Source organism: Anomaloglossus baeobatrachus, chromosome 2, assembly GCF_048569485.1.
Source record: "Anomaloglossus baeobatrachus isolate aAnoBae1 chromosome 2, aAnoBae1.hap1, whole genome shotgun sequence".
Classification (NCBI taxonomy): Eukaryota; Metazoa; Chordata; class Amphibia; order Anura; family Aromobatidae; genus Anomaloglossus; species Anomaloglossus baeobatrachus.
The window spans coordinates 423,419,715-423,439,228 of record NC_134354.1 but is presented as its reverse complement, the minus strand read 5'-3'; the positions used below and the strand labels follow the sequence as shown (position 1 = coordinate 423,439,228).

Below are 19,514 nucleotides of genomic sequence, written 5' to 3'. Positions count from 1 at the left end.
GTGGGGGTCCTCTTTTCTTCCAACCGACAACTAAGTTATGAGAATGCATGAGTGGATGTGTGTCTCCTTCCACACAAAGCATAAAACTGAGGAGCCCGTGGTCCACGGGAGGGTGTATAGGCAGAGGGGAGGGGTTACACTTTTTAAAGTGTAATACTTTGTGTGGCCTCCGGAGGCAGAAGCTATACACCCGATTGTCTGGGTCTCCCAATGGAGCGACAAAGAAATGTTATTTTATTTTTTTAAAAGAAGCCTTGATAATAGTAGAACATCAAGAGTATTCAGCCTGCTCTTGATATCAGGCCATTAGTTTAATCAGAGTGATAAAATACTTCTTTATACACTGCAAGTAACCCAATGCTAGCTATAGAGCCATTGCATATCTCACCTGATGCTCAGAGATAAGAGCCTTGACTTGATCGATGTTTTGAGGCATTGGGTCCTGATCCCTTTGGATGAGTGTGGTTTCTGCCCATTGGATCCAGTTTAGCAACTCATCCAGTAGGTCGGAATTGGCAATGAGGTCAGCGAGAGCGGCTTGTAACCTTTGCTGGTGTTGATTTCCCCAAGTCAAGACCTGTGAAGATTAAAATTATTTCATTGTCTTAGGATTTTAATTATTATATAAAAACTAAACAAATTCATTGAATTTTCAAAATCTGAAAACTGCTCAGTCCATAGCTGTGCATATCTGCACACAGAGAGGGGAATATTTGCTGTCTGTGCAGCACGTTTGGGAACGTTTACACTATGGACCATGACTTTCTGGTTATACCTCTTCGAATCGTGCACGGATGATAGTGATCCAGTGCTTGACTGTGGTGATACAGTCTGGATGGCATACAGTTAGAATCCGTTCACCCATGCTGACTGCGGTGTTCACATCCACCTGCTTCTCTTCTACTTTATTCATGAAGTCCTAGAGAAGTAAAGGAGAACAGTTGTTATATAAGTGGCCAAATGCAGGATGCAATAAAAGGGACAAGAATATTAGATCCATCTCACCTTGTGAACATCAATGAGTGACTGCAAAGCCTCTGCATCATCAGGAAGAGCCCCCCGAAACCGCAAAGTCTGTTCTGCCTCCGACAGCCACTCCAGGAGCATGTGGACGGTACTGCGGAACTCTTCAGCCTAATAGCACAAAATACTGTTTACTGCATTTTACTGCGAAAAGTCAAAGTGTTCTGCTTCAATGTTAATTCTGGCAAAAATGTCATGTCCTTAATATGTGTAATTCACCTGTTTCAGAGCTTGCTCCAGACGGGTCTGCTTAGACACAGACAGCTTGCAGACAGTATCCCAACGGGTGCTAAGCTCCTGGAGTTGAACCTTTACCCAGGTAGTGTCTTCTCTGCTACTGTCCAGCAGCTCCCTGGCAGAACGCTTTAGGGCTTGAACGCTGCTAGTTCTCTTTCCCAGCTCTTTCTGGAAAACCTGAATTAAAAATAAATGAATTAATCACACAGAAGATACAAGGTGTAACCGGAAGTAATGTCTTAAAGATACTTAAATCCGTACTTTATGGGCATCCATCAAGTTCATTACGAGGTCCAAATCGCCATGCACGGGCTGATCTTCTGCCAATTGGGGTTCTACCTTGTATAACCAATCAACCAACGCCTGTAACGCGTCCATGAACTGGCCAGAGAACAGCAAAGCTTCCTCCAGTTTATGTTGTCTGAAAAATACGTGATTAAAAACGGTTAGTCTGTCTATGGACTGTGTTTGGCATTGCAAGTGAACTTCCAGTGACCAGTCACATCCCTCAGACAGAAGGCGACGTCTCTGAAAAAAGGGCAATTCACTTAGTCCTGGTGCATCATAGAAATGCAACCAAAGTGAATGACCTTCATAGGTAATGATGAATCAGGGCCTTAGTGCTTGTTTTTTTTGTCTAGTTCTGTGTGCTTTTTTGGTTGCACCAAATTCATTATTCTATTTGCGCCTTTTTTTTACATTGACTTCATATCTGTTGGACAGGGCTTTAAGGCTATGTGCCCACGCTGCGGAATTTGCCGCAGATTTTTCACGGAAATTCCGCTGATTTTTCAAAAATCTGCAGCACAGCTACTCCCCAGCCATTTCTATGGCATTTGGGAACTGCTGTGCCCACGCTGCGGATTTTTCCGCAGCGGAAATAATGCGGATTTCCCTGCGGAAAAATCAGCAGCATGTCAATTATTCCTGTGGATTTCTCCGCAGGGTCCCATATACTTACCTGTCTCACCGGAGTCACTTTCTCTGTCCGGTGTACAGGAGCGCGGTGGATCCAGCCATCCAGGTATAGGAAGGAAGAGGTGGGCGGGGCCTGCACGAGCGCCGGTCATGTGACTGCCGGAGCTAGTTCAGACCCGCCCACCTTCTCCTGCAGACGCTGACAGAGTGACCCGGCCGCCGGAAAGCGAAGTGCTGCGTGATGGAGGTGAGTATGAACTCCTGATCACTGCAGCACTTGTTCTGCATTGAGGATGCAGTGCCGAAGCCATGGTACTGTATCCTCAATGCAGAATAACCACAGCATATCTGCAGAACATTCCGCAGCTTGGAAACAGACAAAAATTGTGCTGCGGTTTCCTGGGAGATCCTGCGGAATGTCCTGCGGATATATCCACAGGACACTGTCCCCGTGGGCACATAGCCTTAGTTTTCTGTTTTGTGAGCCCTGTCACACACAGAGATAAATCTTTGGCAGATCTGTGGTTGCAGTGAAATCGTGGACATATTGTTCCATTTGTACACAGCCACAAACCTGGCACTGATTGTCCATAATTTCACTGCAACCACAGATCTGCCGCAGATTTATCTCTGTGTGTGACAGGGCCTTTAGGCTATGTGTGCACGCTGCTTGTTTTGGGTGCGTTTCGTTTTTGGTCTTAAAACTGCATGACTGCTTCCCCAACAAAGTCTATGAGTTTTCATTTTTGCTGTCCGCACAGTGCAGTTTTGTTTTAGGTACGTTTTTGTGGTGACCACAAAGATGCAACATGTCAATTCTTTCTGTGTTTTTGCCAGCGTTTTTCATTTATGCAATGCATTGGAAAAACGCGAAAAAACGCATGCGTTTTTACCGCGGGGGCGTTTTTTGTGCGCTTTTTAGCGGTCAAAAAACACACAAAAAAATCTGCATCTTTGTGGTCACAAGAAAACTCAGTGTGCGCACATAGCCTTTAGGGATTTCATGTGTTTTACCTGAATAAGCAATCAATTGCGACTTTTTTAAAAGTCACAAAATTTGGAGCCAATTCACTCCAATCCCTCCCCAGGTGTATTTTTCCTTACAGTATTGTGAATTTTTTGAAATGTGCAACTTTTGGCATCTTAAGGTCGCAAAAGAAGGGAATTTCTTTATCGCTTCATTGGGGGACACAGGAAACCATGGGTGTATGCTGCTGGGACTAGGAGGTGACACTATGCAAATAAAAAGTTAACTCCTCCCACGTAGTATACACCCACTGACTGGAGCTGAGGAGATCAGTTTTTGCTTAGTGTCCGAGGAGGTTGGACACGCAGGGGCTACCCTCAGCCCCTCAGGTTTGTATTGTTGTGTTTTATTAATGTTTTTCCCTGTAATCGCTCACCCTGCTCACCCTGCTCTCCCACATAGAGACCGGTCGCACAGAAGTGGGGTCCGTCCGCCACTTCCGTTGTCTTCCGTGTCTGTCTGGCAGGACCCTACCCCCCTAACACTCTCAAGACTGTTTGGGGGCATCCGCACAGAGGGACAGGCGGATGGTCCTTGCCCCCCTCCCCAAAGACTCTCTCGCTCCCGAGCCTGATTGTGGGGTAGGAGGACGAAGACCGTACCCAGGATGGAGAGGTACCCTTCCGGTCTCCCCTGCCCGGGACGACCGTCGAGATGTCTTCGCTCGCCTTCCAGGATGGATCCAGGATCACCTCAAGACAAGCCAGGAACTCAGATAAGTAATCCAATCTCCCTCCTTCTTCCCCGTCCCGGGTTATGGGGAGGTATCCCGGGTATAGAAGCCCACAGTCTTCCACCTGGGTCAGGGGCTCCCTTATCCCCCTAGATCCCCTCACCTTAGTCTCCGGCGGCCTGCCCTCAGAAATTTAGCCCCGGTTCCTTGCGGCCCGGCGTTCCCTCCGGCGGCCTGGCCTTAGAAATTAGCCCCCGGCTCCATTGCGGCCCGGCGTCCCCTCCGGCGGCCTGCCCTTAGCAACTTAGCCCCCAGCTCCACTGCGGCCCGGCGCCCCCTCCGGCGGTCTGCCCTTAGAAATTTAACCCCCGGTTCCTCTGCGGCCCGGCGTCCCCTCCGGTGACCTACTCTTAAAATTTTAAAACTCCTGCCTATTTTCCTGTCCCACTACCTAGTGTGTCAGCGTTCCTCACGTAGGGTCCCTATTCGTGGGTTAATGTTCCTCATGTCCCATCTGCGGTCATATACCCGCCTATCACAGGGTCACTGACCCGTCCGCTGTTTTCAACCTCAGCCTGTTCACTAGCTAGTGTGCCAGTGTCTCCATTTAACTGTCTACTATACAGTGTGCCAGTAGTACCAGGTGTCTGTCCACTACCCAGTGTGCCAGTGTTTCGCTTACAATGGTCTACACCTGTGTGCCCGTGGCCTTCACCTGTGTGCCAGTGTCTTCTGTGTGCCAGCGTCTTTTCTCCCGCTTGTCCACTATCCAGTGTGTCAGCGTCTCTATGCACTGGCCTACATCTTCGCGCCAGCGTTTTCCTGTCCCTGTCCACTATCCAGTGTGCCAGTGTCTGTTACCCCAATAACCAGGTGTCAGTCTCTGTGCCATGCCTGTCTGCCGCAATACACAGATGCCTTCGGGACCCTGCCCGCTATTCAGTTGGCCGGCGTTATTACGCGCATTTGTTTACTCTGGTGTACCAGTGTCCTCTCGAGCCGGCTCTCTATCTAGTGCGCCAGTGTTTCTTTACGCACCTGTTTACACCACCGTACCAGTGTTGTGTGAACCCACCCACGGTTTGGGGGGTCAGGTCTCTAATCGCACCTGTCTGTTTCTGCAGAAAAAAGGAATTTTGTGTATATAGACCATTTCATGCAGCATCCAGATTGACAGTTCCACAAGTCTGTTCACTTGCTTGTGTGCCAAGGTCTCTATATGTCGGTACACCTTCCAGGGTGCCAGTACCCTCTATCCAGAGTGTCTCTATGTACCTACCCACCATCCGGTGTGCTAGTGTTTCTTGAATGAGCCCCCTATCTCGTGTACCTGTTGGCTATATGCACCTGTATACTACAGCGTGACAAGTATTTGATGAGCCGCGTCAGCATTTACTCTCCAGTGTATCTCTACGCACCTACCCACCATGCGGTGTGCTACAGTTTTCTTGCATGTGATCTCTATCTTGTGTGTCAGCATTTCTATATGCACCTGTATACTACAGCGTGACAATGTTTTGATGAGCCTGTCCATTAGCGTTTGGACCAGCACTTCTCCGAACCAGAGGCCAGATACAGCAACTGGCTTAAGTGCTTTATTCAGCTTTTCCGCTCATTTCTGACCGAGGCGAGAACTCCATCCATCTCTGTCCCATGAGGCGGCACGGGAACAGCTGTCACATTCAGTGCCAGTACTCCTGATCGATGATCCTGCCCGCTACCCAAGGGGCTAGCGTTCCTCCACACCAGAGGCTGGTTACCGTAACAGGTATGCGTTTTCTCTACTCTCGACCCAGGGAGTCGAACAGTCTGAGTCACCTAGTGGGTCAGCTTTCTCCCTCATCTCCGACTGAAGCGAGGACTGGGTCTGCAGGGACCCCATGATGCGCCACGGTTGCAACTGTCAATAGGTTGCTCCCCAGTGACCCAGGACTCTCTCCTACTTCAAACCATCCAGTCAGGTGACCAGGAGGTACGCCAGGGTCCTTTGGACCAGTTCATTGTCCTTCCTTCCTGCAACAGCTATTTACTCACTTCCCAGTGATCTGCATCCATACGTATAGAGTAACCTTGAGGTAAGGCTACACGCGACCATTTACCCGGAGGGTCGTGTGCTTCACTCCCGGCAGCAAGCACGGACCCCATGACGCGGCTCCGCAGCAGCTCTCTTCTGGTCACTTCCCAGCGACTCGAGACTTTCTCCGACCTCGCACATGCATATAAGGTAGCCACAAGGTAAGATTTCTTCTCCCTTGACCATACGTTGGCTCCATCGTTTCTTGAAACAGCAGTCATTTTGGTTTCCAAAAGATGTAAGCAGGGTACAACTCTGTCGGCTAACCACTATGTTGTCCGTTTTTACTTCCTGCCACCCTCCTCGGGTGGTTCATAGTATTTTTTGGTATCCGCCTATTTTCTGGCTTAGACCAGCCTTGGCTGCGCCCTCCACTAGGGTGCCGGCCAGGTACTGTACATATCCAAATCCATAGGTCGTTACTTACGTTCTCTCTCTTTCAGATAGAGATCAGATTCCACAGTCCCTTCTCAGTCAACAGATTAAGTTGAGAACCAGACACAGGAGCGTCCAATCATCGATTCCACGGAGGACCAGTCTCCCCAAGGGACTTCTAGTATCCTGATGGCCCAGTCACTGGGCTCACTCTTCTGGACAGGTTGTAGGTTCCAATGTTTGTCTTCTGTCCTTTTTCCGTAACAGAATCCTCCAGGGAGCCCTGATTACTCAGACCACTGGGTGTCTCCACCCAAACACTCGGCACTACAGCGAGTCGTCTTCACCAACACCTAGACATGACCTGATTCAGTTTCAGGCCAAGAGGGGTCTTCTTTTCCTCTGGTCCCGGGTCTGCCTCACTTCCCTCGTAGCCTTCTAGATGGCTCGTGGAGACATGCTAGATCTCTCTGTAGTCTCCGCCATACCAGATTCCACGTCCGCTTTCCACCGCTTGGTCGTAGCCGTTTGTGCACCCCTGCACTTTTCAAGCAGGGCTCCTACCAGACCATTTAGACTCCAACTTCCAGGAATAGGCGTCCCTCCCCTGGCCGGCTAGCGTTTAAGCCAACGACTTAGTCCGAGCCTTTCTTGAGGTCCCCCTCAAAAGGGGCCTTCCTTCTCCCACTCCAGGTCATACATCCCAGGTCTTGTGCCTCTTTGTCTTCCTCAGGAGCCGTCCCCCATGGGGGTTCTCCTACCCATGATTCACTGCAATGATAACCCGGTACCCGACTACAGAGTTCGGGTCTCTCCCAGTCACGTTACTGTAGATGCTCGGATTCCCTTCTCCTGTCGGCCACGTCACAGCGGAAGTCGGTCCTGGGAATTCCTTTGGCTCCTTAACCTTGTCATTTTTATCCGGACCTCACAGGTTCTTGGAGCCCCTTCCATACACAGGAAAATTATCTCCCGTATTTTTTTTTTCCCGCCCGCAGGCTGTTTATTCCACTAGGGTCACATCACTTCCTCGGGTGCTGTGAAACCAACGGGTCAAGTGCCCCTATGGCGGAATTCCCCTACACGCTTCTCGAGTATCCCGACTCCCTTGCAACCTTTTAGGTAGTCGGTTTCCCTTTTTAGTCATTCTGCGGCTATAAGGGGCCAAGGCTCCTTTGGCCTCCATCTTCTGGCTCCTACCTCCACCAGGTGCCCTAGTTTTTCGCTCTCTTACAGTCTCAAAAGTAGTACCAGGGTCTGTCGAGCCCGACCTAATGCTATCGGTCGCCTTAGACCCTTACCCTTCTTAGGTACAGACCTCAGAGGATGCAGTGTCTCCTTAATCGTCCTATCCCTAGCTCACGTATTTTACACTAGTTCTTAGTACTCTCTAGTACTCTAACGCTTCTCCTATACTTCGGCCTCTGGCCGGGTAGCGTTTTCCTTACGGGGTCTAGGACCAGGTTCTGGTCAAGGAATTTTGTCTCTGCTAACCCTGTTTTCGGGTTTTTTCTCTTCCCACCCTTGGGGACTGCTTTAGGACGTCCCATGGTTTCCTGTGTCCCCCAATGAAGCGATAAAGAAAAGTAGATTTTGGGTACTCACCGTAAAATCTCTTTCTTGGAGCCTTCATTGGGGGACACAGCAACCGCCCTTTTTCTAAGACTTCAATAGATCCGGAATTTTCTGGTATTCAAGTTTCTCCTCGTACTGCTTTTACACAAACTGATCTCCTCAGCTCCAGTCAGTGGGTGTATACTACGTGGGAGGAGTTAACTTTTTATTTGCATAGTGTCACCTCCTAGTCCCAGCAGCATACACCCATGGTTTCCTGTGTCCCCCAATGAAGGCTCCAAGAAAGAGATTTTACGGTGAGTACCCAAAATCTACTTTTTGTTTACTTACCGTAAATTCCTTTTCTTCTAGCTCCTTTTGGGAGACCCAGACAATTGGGTGTATAGCTTCTGCCTCCGGAGGCCACACAAAGTATTACACTTGAAAAAAGTGTAACCCCTCCCCTCTGCCTATACACCCTCCCGTGCATCACGGGCTCCTCAGTTTGGTGCAAAAGCAGGAAGGAGGAAACTTATAAATTGGTCTAAGGTAAATTCAATCCGAAGGATGTTCGGAGAACTGAAAACCATGAACCAAGAAGGGAATTTTGTTACTTACCGTAAATTCCTTTTCTTCTAGCTCCTATTGGGAGACCCAGACGATTGGGTGTATAGCACTGCCTCCGGAGGCCACACAAAGCATTACACTAAAAAGTGTAAGGCCCCTCCCCTTCTGGCTATACACCCCCAGTGGGATCACTGGCTCACCAGTTTTAGTGCAAAAGCAAGAAGGAGGAAAGCCAATAACTGGTTTAAACAAATTCACTCCGAAGTAACGTCGGAGAACTGAAAACCGTTCAACATGAACAACATGTGTACCCGAAAAACAACCAAAAATCCCGAAGGACAACAGGGCGGGTGCTGGGTCTCCCAATAGGAGCTAGAAGAAAAGGAATTTACGGTAAGTAACAAAATTCCCTTCTTCTTCGGCGCTCCATTGGGAGACCCAGACGATTGGGACGTCCAAAAGCTGTCCCTGGGTGGGTAAAGAAATACCTCATGTTAGAGCTGCAAAGACAGCCCTCCCCTACGGGGAGGCAACTGCCGCCTGCAGGACTCTTCTACCTAGGCTGGCGTCCGCCGAAGCATAGGTATGCACCTGATAATGTTTGGTGAAAGTGTGCAGACTCGACCAGGTAGCTGCCTGGCACACCTGTTGAGCCGTAGCCTGGTGTCGTAATGCCCAGGACGCACCCACGGCTCTGGTAGAATGGGCCTTCAGCCCTGATGGAACCGGAAGCCCAGCAGAACGGTAGGCTTCAAGAATTGGTTCTTTGATCCATCGAGCCAGGGTGGCCTTGGAAGCCTGCGACCCTTTGCGCTTACCAGCGACAAGGACAAAGAGTGCATCCGAGCGGCGCAGGGGCGCCGTGCGGGAAATGTAGATTCTGAGTGCTCTCACCAGATCCAACAAATGCAGATCCTTTTCATACCGATGAACTGCATGCGGATAAAAGGAAGGCAAGGAGATATCCTGATTAAGATGAAAAGAGGATACCACCTTAGGGAGAAACTCCTGAATGGGGCGCAGCACTACCTTGTCCTGGTGGAACACCAGGAAAGGAGCTTTGCATGACAGCGCTGCTAGTTCAGACACTCTCCGAAGAGACGTGACCGCTACCAGAAAGGCCACTTTCTGTGAGAGTCGAGAAAGTGACACATCCCTCAGAGGCTCGAAAGGCGGCTTCTGGAGAGCAACAAGGACCTTGTTTAGATCCCACGGATCTAACGGCCGCCTGTACGGAGGTACGATATGACACACCCCCTGCAGGAACGTGCGCACCTGAGAAAGTCGTGCTAGACGCTTCTGAAAAAACACGGATAGTGCCGAGACTTGCCCTTTAAGGGAGCCGAGCGACAAGCCCTTTTCCAACCCAGATTGCAGGAAGGAAAGAAAGACAGGTAACGCGAATGGCCAGGGGGATACTCCTTGTGCAGAGCACCAGGATAAGAAAATCTTCCACGTTCTGTGGTAGATCTTAGCAGAAGTGGACTTCCTAGCCTGTCTCATGGTGGCCACGACCCCTTGGGGTAATCCTGAAGACGCTAGGATCCAGGACTCAATGGCCACACAGTCAGGTTCAGGGCCGCAGAATTCCGATGGAAAAACGGCCCTTGGGACAGTAAGTCTGGACGGTCTGGTAGTGCCCACGGTTGGCCGACCGTGAGATGCCACAGATCCGGGTACCACGACCTCCTCGGCCAGTCTGGGGCGACGAGTATGACGCGGCCGCAATCGGATCTGATCTTGCGTAACACTCTGGGCAAGAGTGCCAGAGGTGGAAACACATAAGGGAGCCGGAACTGCGACCAATCTTGCACTAAGGCGTCTGCCGCCAGAGCTTTTTGATCGCGAGACCGCGCTATGAAGGTTGGGACCTTGTTGTTGTGCCGAGACGCCATTAGGTCGACGTCCGGCACCCCCCAGCGGCGGCAGATTTCCTGAAACACGTCCGGGTGAAGGGACCATTCCCCTGCGTCCATGCCCTGGCGACTGAGGAAGTCTGCTTCCCAGTTTTCTACGCCCGGGATGTGAACCGCTGATATGGTGGATGCTCTTTCCTCCACCCACATCAGAATCCTCCTGACTTCCTGGAAGGCTTGCGGACTGCGTGTCCCTCCTTGGTGGTTGATGTATGCCACCGCTGTGGAGTTGTCCGACTGAATTCGGATCTGCTTTCCTTCCAGCCACTGCTGGAAGGCTAATAGGGCAAGATACACTGCCCTGATTACCAGAACATTGATCTGAAGCGTGGACTCCTGCTGAGTCCACGTCCCTTGAGCCCTGTGGTGGAGAAAAACTGCTCCCCACCCTGACAGACTCGCGTCTGTCGTGACCACTGCCCAGGATGGGGGCAGGAATGATCTTCCCTGTGATAATGAGGTGGGAAGAAGCCACCATTGCAGAGAGTCCTTGGCCGTCTGAGAAAGGGAGACTTTCCTGTCTAGGGAAGTTGTCTTCCCGTCCCATTGGCGGAGAATGTCCCATTGAAGTGGGCGCAGATGAAACTGCGCGAACGGGACTGCCTCCATTGCTGCCACCATCTTCCCTAGGAAGTGCATGAGGCGCCTTAAGGGGTGCGACTGACCCTGAAGGAGAGACTGCACCCCTGTCTGTAGTGACCGCTGCTTGTCCAGCGGAAGCTTCACTATCGCTGAGAGAGTATGAAACTCCATGCCAAGATACGTTAGTGATTGAGTCGGTGCCAGGTTGGACTTTGAAAAGTTGATGATCCACCCGAAAGTCTGGAGAGTCTCCAGCGCAACATTCAGGCTGTGTTGGCATGCCTCTTGAGAGGGTGCTTTGACAAGTAGATCGTCCAAGTAAGGGATCACCGAATGTCCCTGAGAATGCAAGACTGCTACCACTGCCGCCATGACCTTGGTGAAAACCCGTGGGGCTGTCGCCAGACCAAATGGCAGAGCTACGAACTGGAGATGGTCGTCTCCTATCACGAAACGTAGAAAACGTTGGTGCTCTGTAGCAATCGGCACGTGGAGATAAGCATCCTTGATGTCTATTGATGCAAGGAAGAAGGGAATTTTGTTTACTTACCGTAAATTCCTTTTCTTCTAGCTCCAATTGGGAGACCCAGACAATTGGGTGTATAGCTATTGCCTCTGGAGGCCACACAAAGTATTACACTTAAAAGTGTAAGGCCCCTCCCCTTCTGGCTATACACCCCCAGTGGGATCACTGGCTCACCAGTTTTAGTGCCAAAGCAAGAAGGAGGAAAGCCAATAACTGGTTTAAAGACCAATTCAATCCGAGGAAACATCGGAGAACTGAACCATACCACATGAACAACATGTGTACCCGAAAAAACAGAAAAACCCCGAGAAAACAGGGCGGGTGCTGGGTCTCCCAATTGGAGCTAGAAGAAAAGGAATTTACGGTAAGTAAACAAAATTCCCTTCTTCTTTGTCGCTCCATTGGGAGACCCAGACAATTGGGATGTCCAAAAGCAATCCCTGGGTGGGTAAAAGAATACCTCATGATAGGGCCGTCAAACGGCCCTCTCCTACAGGTGGCCAACCGCCGCCTGAATGACTTATCTACCTAGGCTGGCGTCTGCCGAAGCGTAGGTATGCATCTGATAATGCTTGGTAAAAGTAAGTAGACTCGACCAGGTGGGTGCCTGACACACCTGCTGAGCCGTAGCCTGGTGCCGTAATGCCCAGGATGCACCCACGGCTCTGGTAGAATGGGCCTTCGGCCTTGAGAGAACCAGAAGCCCAGTAGAACTGTAGGTTTCAAGAATTGGTTCCTCGAGCCCCCGAGCAAGGGTGGATCTGGAAGCTTGCGACTGTTTACGCCGACCAGCGACAAGGACAAAGAGTGCATCCGGGTGGCGCAGGAGCGCCATGCGGGAAGTAGAACCTGAGTGCTCTCACCAGAACCAACAGATGCAAATCTTTCTGAAATTGATGGACTGGACGAGGACACAAAGAAGGTGAGGTGATATCCTGATTGATATGAAAATGGGATACCACCTTAGGGAGAAATTCCGGAACCGGACGCAGAACTACCCTGTCCTGGTGAAGGACCAGGAAGGGAGTTTGTATGAGAGCGTTGCTAGCTCGGAAACTCTCCTAAGAGACGAGACCGTTACTAGAAGGCCACTTCCCGTGAAAAACGGGAAGGGAGACATCCTTCAAAGGCTCGAAAGGCGGCATCTGGAGAGCAATTAGAACCTTGTTCAGATCTCAGGGCTCTAACGGCCGCTTGTACGGAGTGCTGAGAAGACAAACTCCCCGTAGGAACGTGCGTACCTGAGGAAGTCGTCGTTTCTGAAAAAATACAGATAGCGCTGAGACTTGTCCCTAAAGGGAACTGAGCGACAACCCATTTTCCTACCTAGATTGCAGGAAGGAAGGAAACATAGACGATGCAACCGGCCAGGGAGAAACACCCTGCGCCGAGCACCGAGATAAGAACATCTTCCACGTCCTGTGGTCAATCTTGGCGGACGTTGGTATGCTAGCCTGTCTCATGGTGGCAACCACGTCCTGAGGTAATCCTGACGACACTAGGTTCCAGGACTCAATGCCACACCATCAGGTTGAGGGCCGTAGAATTCAAATGGAAGAATGGCCCTTGAGACAGCCAGTCTGATTGGTCTGGTAGTGCCCCCGGTTAGCCTACCGTGAGGCACCACAGAACCGAGTACCACAACATCCTCGGCCAATTTGTAGCGACGAGGATGGCGCGGCCGCAGTCGGTCTTGATCTAGCGCAGTACTCTGGGCAACAATGCCAGAGGTGGCACCTAAGGTAGCTGGAACTGCGACCAATGCTGAACTAAGGCGTTTGCCGCCAGAGCTCGATGATTGTGAAACCGTGCCATGAAGCTGGCACATTGTTGTTGTGCCGTGACGCCATTAGATCGACGTCCGGCCTCTGTCAGCGGCGCCAGATCTCCTGAAACCCGTCCGGGTGAGGAGACCATACTCTTTCGGCCACACCTCAGCGACTTAGGAAGTCAGCTTCCTAGTTTCCACACTTGGGATGTGAATTGTGGATATGGTGGATGCCGTGTCTTCCACCCACATCAGAACCTGCCGGACTTCCTGGAAGGCTTGCCGGTTGCGCGTTCTTCCTTGGTGGTTGATGTATGCCACCGCTGTGGAGCTGTCCGACTGAAGTCGGATATGCTTGCTTTCCAGCCGCTGTTGGAAGGATTGTAGGGCAAGATACACTGCTCTGTGTTCAAGAACATTGATCTGAAGAGTGGACTCTTGCTGAGTCCACGTACCCTGAGCGCTGTAGTGGAGAAAAACTGCTCCCCACCCTGATAGACTCGCGTCTGTCGTAACTATCGCCCAGGACGGGGATAGGAAGGACCTTCTTTTTGACCAAGAGGTGAGAAGAAGCCACCACCGTAGAGATTCCTTGGCCGCCTGAGAAAGAACGACGACTCTGTTGAGGGACGTCGACTCCTCGTCCCATTGGCGGAGAATGTCCCATTGTAGTGGACGCAGTAAAACTGCGCGAAAGGAACTGCCTCCATTGCTACCATCTTACGTAGGAAGTGCATGAGGCGTCTCAATGTGTGCGACTGGTTCTTAAAGAAGAGCTTGCAGCCCGTAGTGAATGCTGTTTGTCTAGCGGCAGCTTCACTATCGCTGAGAGAGTAAGAAACTCTATGCCTAGATATGTTATCGATAGGGTCGGGGTCGGATCTGACTTTAAAAAGTTGATGATCCACCCAAAACTCTAGAGAGTCTCCAGCGCAACGTTCGGGCAGTGTTGGCATGTTTCCTAAGAGAGTGCCTTGACAAGTAGATCGTCTAAATACGGGACCACAGAGTGACCCTGAGAGTGCAGGACTGTGACTACTGCTGCCCTGACCTTGGCGAAGACCAGTTGGACTGTCGCTAGCCGGAAGGTAGAGCTACGAACAGAGGGTGTTCGTCTCCTATAACGAAGCGTAGAAACGCTAGTGCTCTGGATCAATCGGCACGTGTGGATAAGCATCCTTGATGCCTAATGATGCTAGGAAATATCCTTGGGACCTTGAGGCGATGACATGGCGGAGGGATTCCATCCTGAACCGCCTGGTGTCCACGAGCTTGCTGAGCATTTTTAGATCCAGAACGGGACGGAACGGCCCGTTGTTATAGGTACCGCAAAGAATTTGGGGTAAACCGTGACCTTGTTCCTGAAGAGGAACGGGGGTCATCACTCTTTCTGCCTATAGAGTGCACCCTGTTTGCAGAAGAGCAGCGGCCCGGCCGGGAGGTGGAGAAATTCTGAAGAATCGAGTTGGAGGACGAGAAGTGAGCTCTATCCTGTACCCGTGAGACAGAATGTCTCACACTCAATGGTCATTGACCTATGGCAGCTAAATATCGCCAAGGCGGGAGAGCCTGCTACCGACCGAGGCCGCAAGTCATGAGGAAGCCGCCTTGGAAGCGGGTTTTCAGACTGTCGCTTTTTTGGGCGAGACTGAGCCCGCTAAGAATCTTAGCTCCTCTGATCCTTTTGAGTCCACATTGGACGAGGAAAAATGGGACCTGCCCGAGCCTCGAAAAGGCCGAAAACCCCGACTGCCTCTTGCTCTGTTGGGGTTTGTTGTGTCCGGGCTGAGGAAAGGATGAATCCTTACCCCTGGACTGTTTGATGGTTACATCCAACGCTCACCAAACAGTCGGTCAGCAGAAAAAGGCAACTGGTTAGGCAACCTTTTTTGGAAGCAGAATCTGCCTTCCATTCACTTAACGAGCAGACCAGGCTCTGCTTAAAAACACGGAGTAGCGGAGGCTACCGCCGCACGGTTCGCAGAGTCCAGGACAACCTGAATCGCGTAAGAAACAAATGCAGACATTTGAGAGGTTAAGGATGCCACCTGCGGCACAGATGTACGTGTAACCGTGTCAATCTGTGTAAGACAAGCTGAAATAGCTTGGAGTGCCCCAAGGGAGAGAATGCCGGAGCCAACGGTGCGCCGACAGCCTCATAGATGGCTTTCGACCAGAGATCCATCTGTCTGTCAGTGGCATCTTTGAGTTTGCAGTTCCATCTCCCACTGCAACTATGGATCTAGCTACAAGCCTGGAGATTGGAGGATGCCGCTCGGGACATTGGGTCCAGTCCTTGACCAAGTCAGGGGACAGGGATAACGTGTATCCTAAGCCGTTTGGAGAAGCGCATATCTGGATAAGCGTGGTGTTCCTGGACTGCCTCTCTGAAGGCAGAGTGGTCCAGAAAAATACGTGAAGCTGACTCCTCCACTGGAGGAGCTGTGAGAAATAACCCACATTCTATAGATGGACGCTATAAGATTATTTACTATGGCGTCACAATCAGGTGTATCCAGATTGAGAGCGGTCTCAGGATCAGAATCCTGAGCCGCTACTTCCGCCTCATTACACAGCGAGTCCTTCTGTTAGGACCCTGATGAAACCGAGGCCGCTCATAGCGAGCCCACTTAGGCTGTCTGGGACTGACGTCCGTGCAGAGCCGTGACTCTGGGATGCGTGTGACATTCCCGGAGCTGTTAGTTATTCACACTGAGGGGGGCCATGGATCAATGATTCAACAGTGCCCATATTGTGAGAGACATGTCCGGACTGCTAGGCTTCTAGTATCATAGCCATAGTCTCAGAAAAACTGTCAGTAAATACTGCAGACACCGTCCTCATCCCCTGGCCATTAGTGCATACAATGGGAGTCTATGTAACTGCCGGCCGTATAGCCGTACATGCTGTACCAGCTGTATAGAAAAACATGTGGTTCTGCACCTTTGTTTTACACAGAGAATATGCTGATAACTCCTCCGCATAATCCAGGAGGGTATATACAACGTGCGACCAAACAGTGCAATGTATATAGTACAAGCATATCTATAAGTGCACTTCTGCACTAGTGGGGTTAGCACCACAGGTGCTGCTTAACGCCTGTTACAGCGATTGTGTGACTATCAGAATGCCAGGGTCTTCCACACTTGTCTCTGTATCGTACAGAAACTGACACTAATGGCTGCCGGTGTCCTTGTAGAGAAGGAAGCCGTGGGCGTGCCTGAGAAAGTGCGGGAATCCGGATTCACAGTGCACACAGTGAGAGGGGTGGAGTATGCAAAACATACTCCAGCTCTCAGCTCTGCTCTATGCAGCGTCACGCCCCTACCCTGACTGTCAGGGCTGTGGGCGGTAACGAAGGGAGACTAGGCCCAGAAGCCGGGGACTCGAGTTAACAGCGCGGCCGCCGTAAAAGCGCGGGCCGCGCTGAAGTCCCCGGCGCACCACAAGTGCCAGCCGCGCCGCAGTTCCAGCGGCCGGCGCGACCGATTCATAGAAGTGGCCAGCGTCCCGCCCCTCTCCTGACTGGCAGGTCTGGGGGCGGGAACGAACGGAAGCAGGCCGCAAAAGCCGGGGACTCTAGTTATCAGCGCGGCCGCCGTAAAAGCGCGGGCCGCGCTGAAGTCCCCGGCGCACCACAAGTGCCAGCCGCGCCGCTGCCAGCGGCCGGCGCGACCGATTCCTGGAAGTGGCCAGCGTCCCGCCCCTCTCCTGACTGGCAGGTCTGGGGGCGGGAACGAACGGAAGCAGGCCGCAAAAGCCGGGGACTCTAGTTATCAGCGCGGCCGCCGTAAAAGCGCAGGCCGCGCTGAAGTCCCCGGCGCACTACAAGTGCCAGCCGCGCCGCAGTCCCAGCGGCCGGCGCGACCAATTCCCATAAGTGAGCCTGCTTCAGCAAAGCTGAATGAGGCCATGGCACAGGCGCCGCAGCGCTGATGTCCCCCGGCGCACTACAACACCCAGCATGCTGCGGTGTGAGCGCCAAATGCACGGGGACACAGAGTACCTTGAGGAAGCAGGGCCATGTCCCTGATGTACTCCGCTCCATCCAGCATCTTCTCCAGGGGCTGTAGATGGAGCACGGTCTCAGTGCCTGGAGACCGGTAAATCCCACTTCACCCAGAGCCCTGTAAAAAGGGATGGGGAAGGAATCAGCATGTGGGCTCCTGCCGCCGTACCCGCAATGGGTACCTCAACCTTACAAACACCTCCGACATACAGTGGGGTGAGAAGGGAGCATGCTGGGGACACTATATGTGTCCTCTTTTCTTCCATCCGACATAGTCAGCAGCTGCTGCTGACTAAAAAGTGGAGCTATGCGTGGATGTGTTGCCTCCTTCGCACAAAGCACAAAACTGGTGAGCCAGTGATCCCACTGGGGGTGTATAGCCAGAAGGGGAGGGGCCTTACACTTTTAAGTGTAATACTTTGTGTGGCCTCCAGAGGCAATAGCTATACACCCAATTGTCTGGGTCTCCCAATGGAGCGACAAAGAAATCTCCTTGAGACATTGAGGCAATGACGGAGCGGAGGGATTCCATCCGGAACCGCCTGGCGTTCACATGCTTGTTGAGAAGCTTTAGGTCCAGAACAGGACGAAACGAGCCGTCCTTTTTTGGAACCACAAAGAGATTGGAGTAAAAACCTTGCCCTTGTTCCTGCAGAGGAACAGGGATCACCACTCCTTCTGCTTTTAGTGAGCACACCGCCTGCAGAAGGGCATCTGCTCGGTCGGGATGTGGGGAGGTTCTGAAGAACCGAGGCGGAGGACGAGAACTGAATTCTATCCTGTACCCGTGAGACAAAATGTCTGTTACCCACCGGTCTTTGACCTGTGGCAGCCAAATGTCGCAAAAGCGGGAGAGCCTGCCACCGACCGAGGATGCGGAGGGATGAGGCCGAAAGTCATGAGGCAGCCGCCTTGGAAGCGGTTCCTCCGGTTGCTTTCTTGGGGCGTGAATGAGCCCGCCAGGAATCTGAGCTCCTTTGCTCCTTCTGAGTCCCTTTGGACGAGGAGAATTGGGTCTTGCCGGAGCCCCGAAAGGACCGAAACCTCGACTGCCACTTCCTCTGTTGAGGTTTGCTTGATCTGGGCTGGGGTAAGGAGGAGTCCTTACCCTTGGATTGCTTAATGATTTCAGCCAATTGTTCACCAAACAGTCTATCTACAGATAGTGGCAAGCTGGTTAAACATTTTTTGGAAGCAGAATCCGCTTTCCATTCCTTTAACCACAAGGCTCTGCGCAAGACAACAGAGTTGGCAGACGCAATTGAGGTACGGCTTGTAGAGTCTAGGACAGCGTTGATAGCGTAAGTCGCAAACGCAGACATTTGCGAGGTTAGGGACGCTACTCGCGGCACTGCTGGACATATGATAGAGTCCACCTGTGCCAGGCCAGCTGAAATAGCTTGGAGTGCCCACACGGCCGCGAATGCTGGAGCAAACGACGCGCCGATAGCTTCATAGACAGACTTTAACCAAAGGTCCATCTGTCTGTCATTGGCATCTTTAAGTGAAGCCCCATCTTCCACTGCAACTATGGATCTAGCCGCAAGTCTGGAGATTGGGGGGTCCACCTTTGGACACTGGGTCCAGCGTTTGACCACGTCAGGGGGAAAGGGATAACGTGTATCCTTAAGACGTTTGGAGAAACGCTTATCTGGGTAAGCATGGTGTTTCTGGACTGATTCTCTGAAGTCAGCGTGGTCCAGAAAAGTACTCAGTTTAGGCTTGGGATACCTGAAATGGAACTTCTCCTGCTGTGCCGCTGCCTCTTCTGCAAAAGGGGCAGGGGGAGAAATTTCCAATAGGCTATTGATGGCCCCTATAAGGTCATTTACCATGGCGTCACCATCAGGAGTATCCAGATTGAGAGCGGTTTCAGGATTAGACTCCTGATCCCCCTCCTCTGCCTCATCATGTAGAGACTCTTCTCGCTGAGACCCTGATCCGCGTGATGACGTGGAGGGTCTCTCCCAGCGAGCACGCTTAGGCTGCCTGGGACTGTCATCTGAATCAGAGCCGTCAGGCTGAGATGCCTGGGACCCCCTCGAAGCACGGATTAACTCCAACTGAGGGGGACCGGGGAACATTGCCGCAGCAGTGTCCATGGACTGAGTAACTGGCCTGGCCTGCAAGGTCTCTAGGATTTTTGTCATAGTGACAGACATCCTGTCAGCAAAAACTGCAAACTCTGTCCCCGTGACCGGGACAGGGTTCACCGGCGACTCTGCCTGGGCCACTACCACCATAGACTCCGGCTGACGAAGTGGC

At 51.7% G+C, this 19,514-nt stretch overlaps 1 protein-coding gene across 20 annotated transcripts in view; it reads right to left on the bottom strand.

Annotated features, from left to right (window-relative positions):
* Positions 1 to 19,514, bottom strand: part of MACF1 (microtubule actin crosslinking factor 1) — a 519,073-nt gene that overhangs the window by 54,371 nt on the left and 445,188 nt on the right. For all 20 annotated transcript variants that reach the window (XM_075336189.1, XM_075336201.1, XM_075336203.1 and 17 more), the window contains 5 exons: positions 1,522 to 1,681; positions 1,243 to 1,437; positions 1,006 to 1,134; positions 776 to 919; positions 389 to 577 (listed from right to left, as the gene is read on the bottom strand). In XM_075336189.1, coding sequence (XP_075192304.1) covers positions 389 to 577; positions 776 to 919; positions 1,006 to 1,134; positions 1,243 to 1,437; positions 1,522 to 1,681 — 817 coding nt within the window. The remainder of the gene's footprint in view (positions 1 to 388; positions 578 to 775; positions 920 to 1,005; positions 1,135 to 1,242; positions 1,438 to 1,521; positions 1,682 to 19,514) is intronic.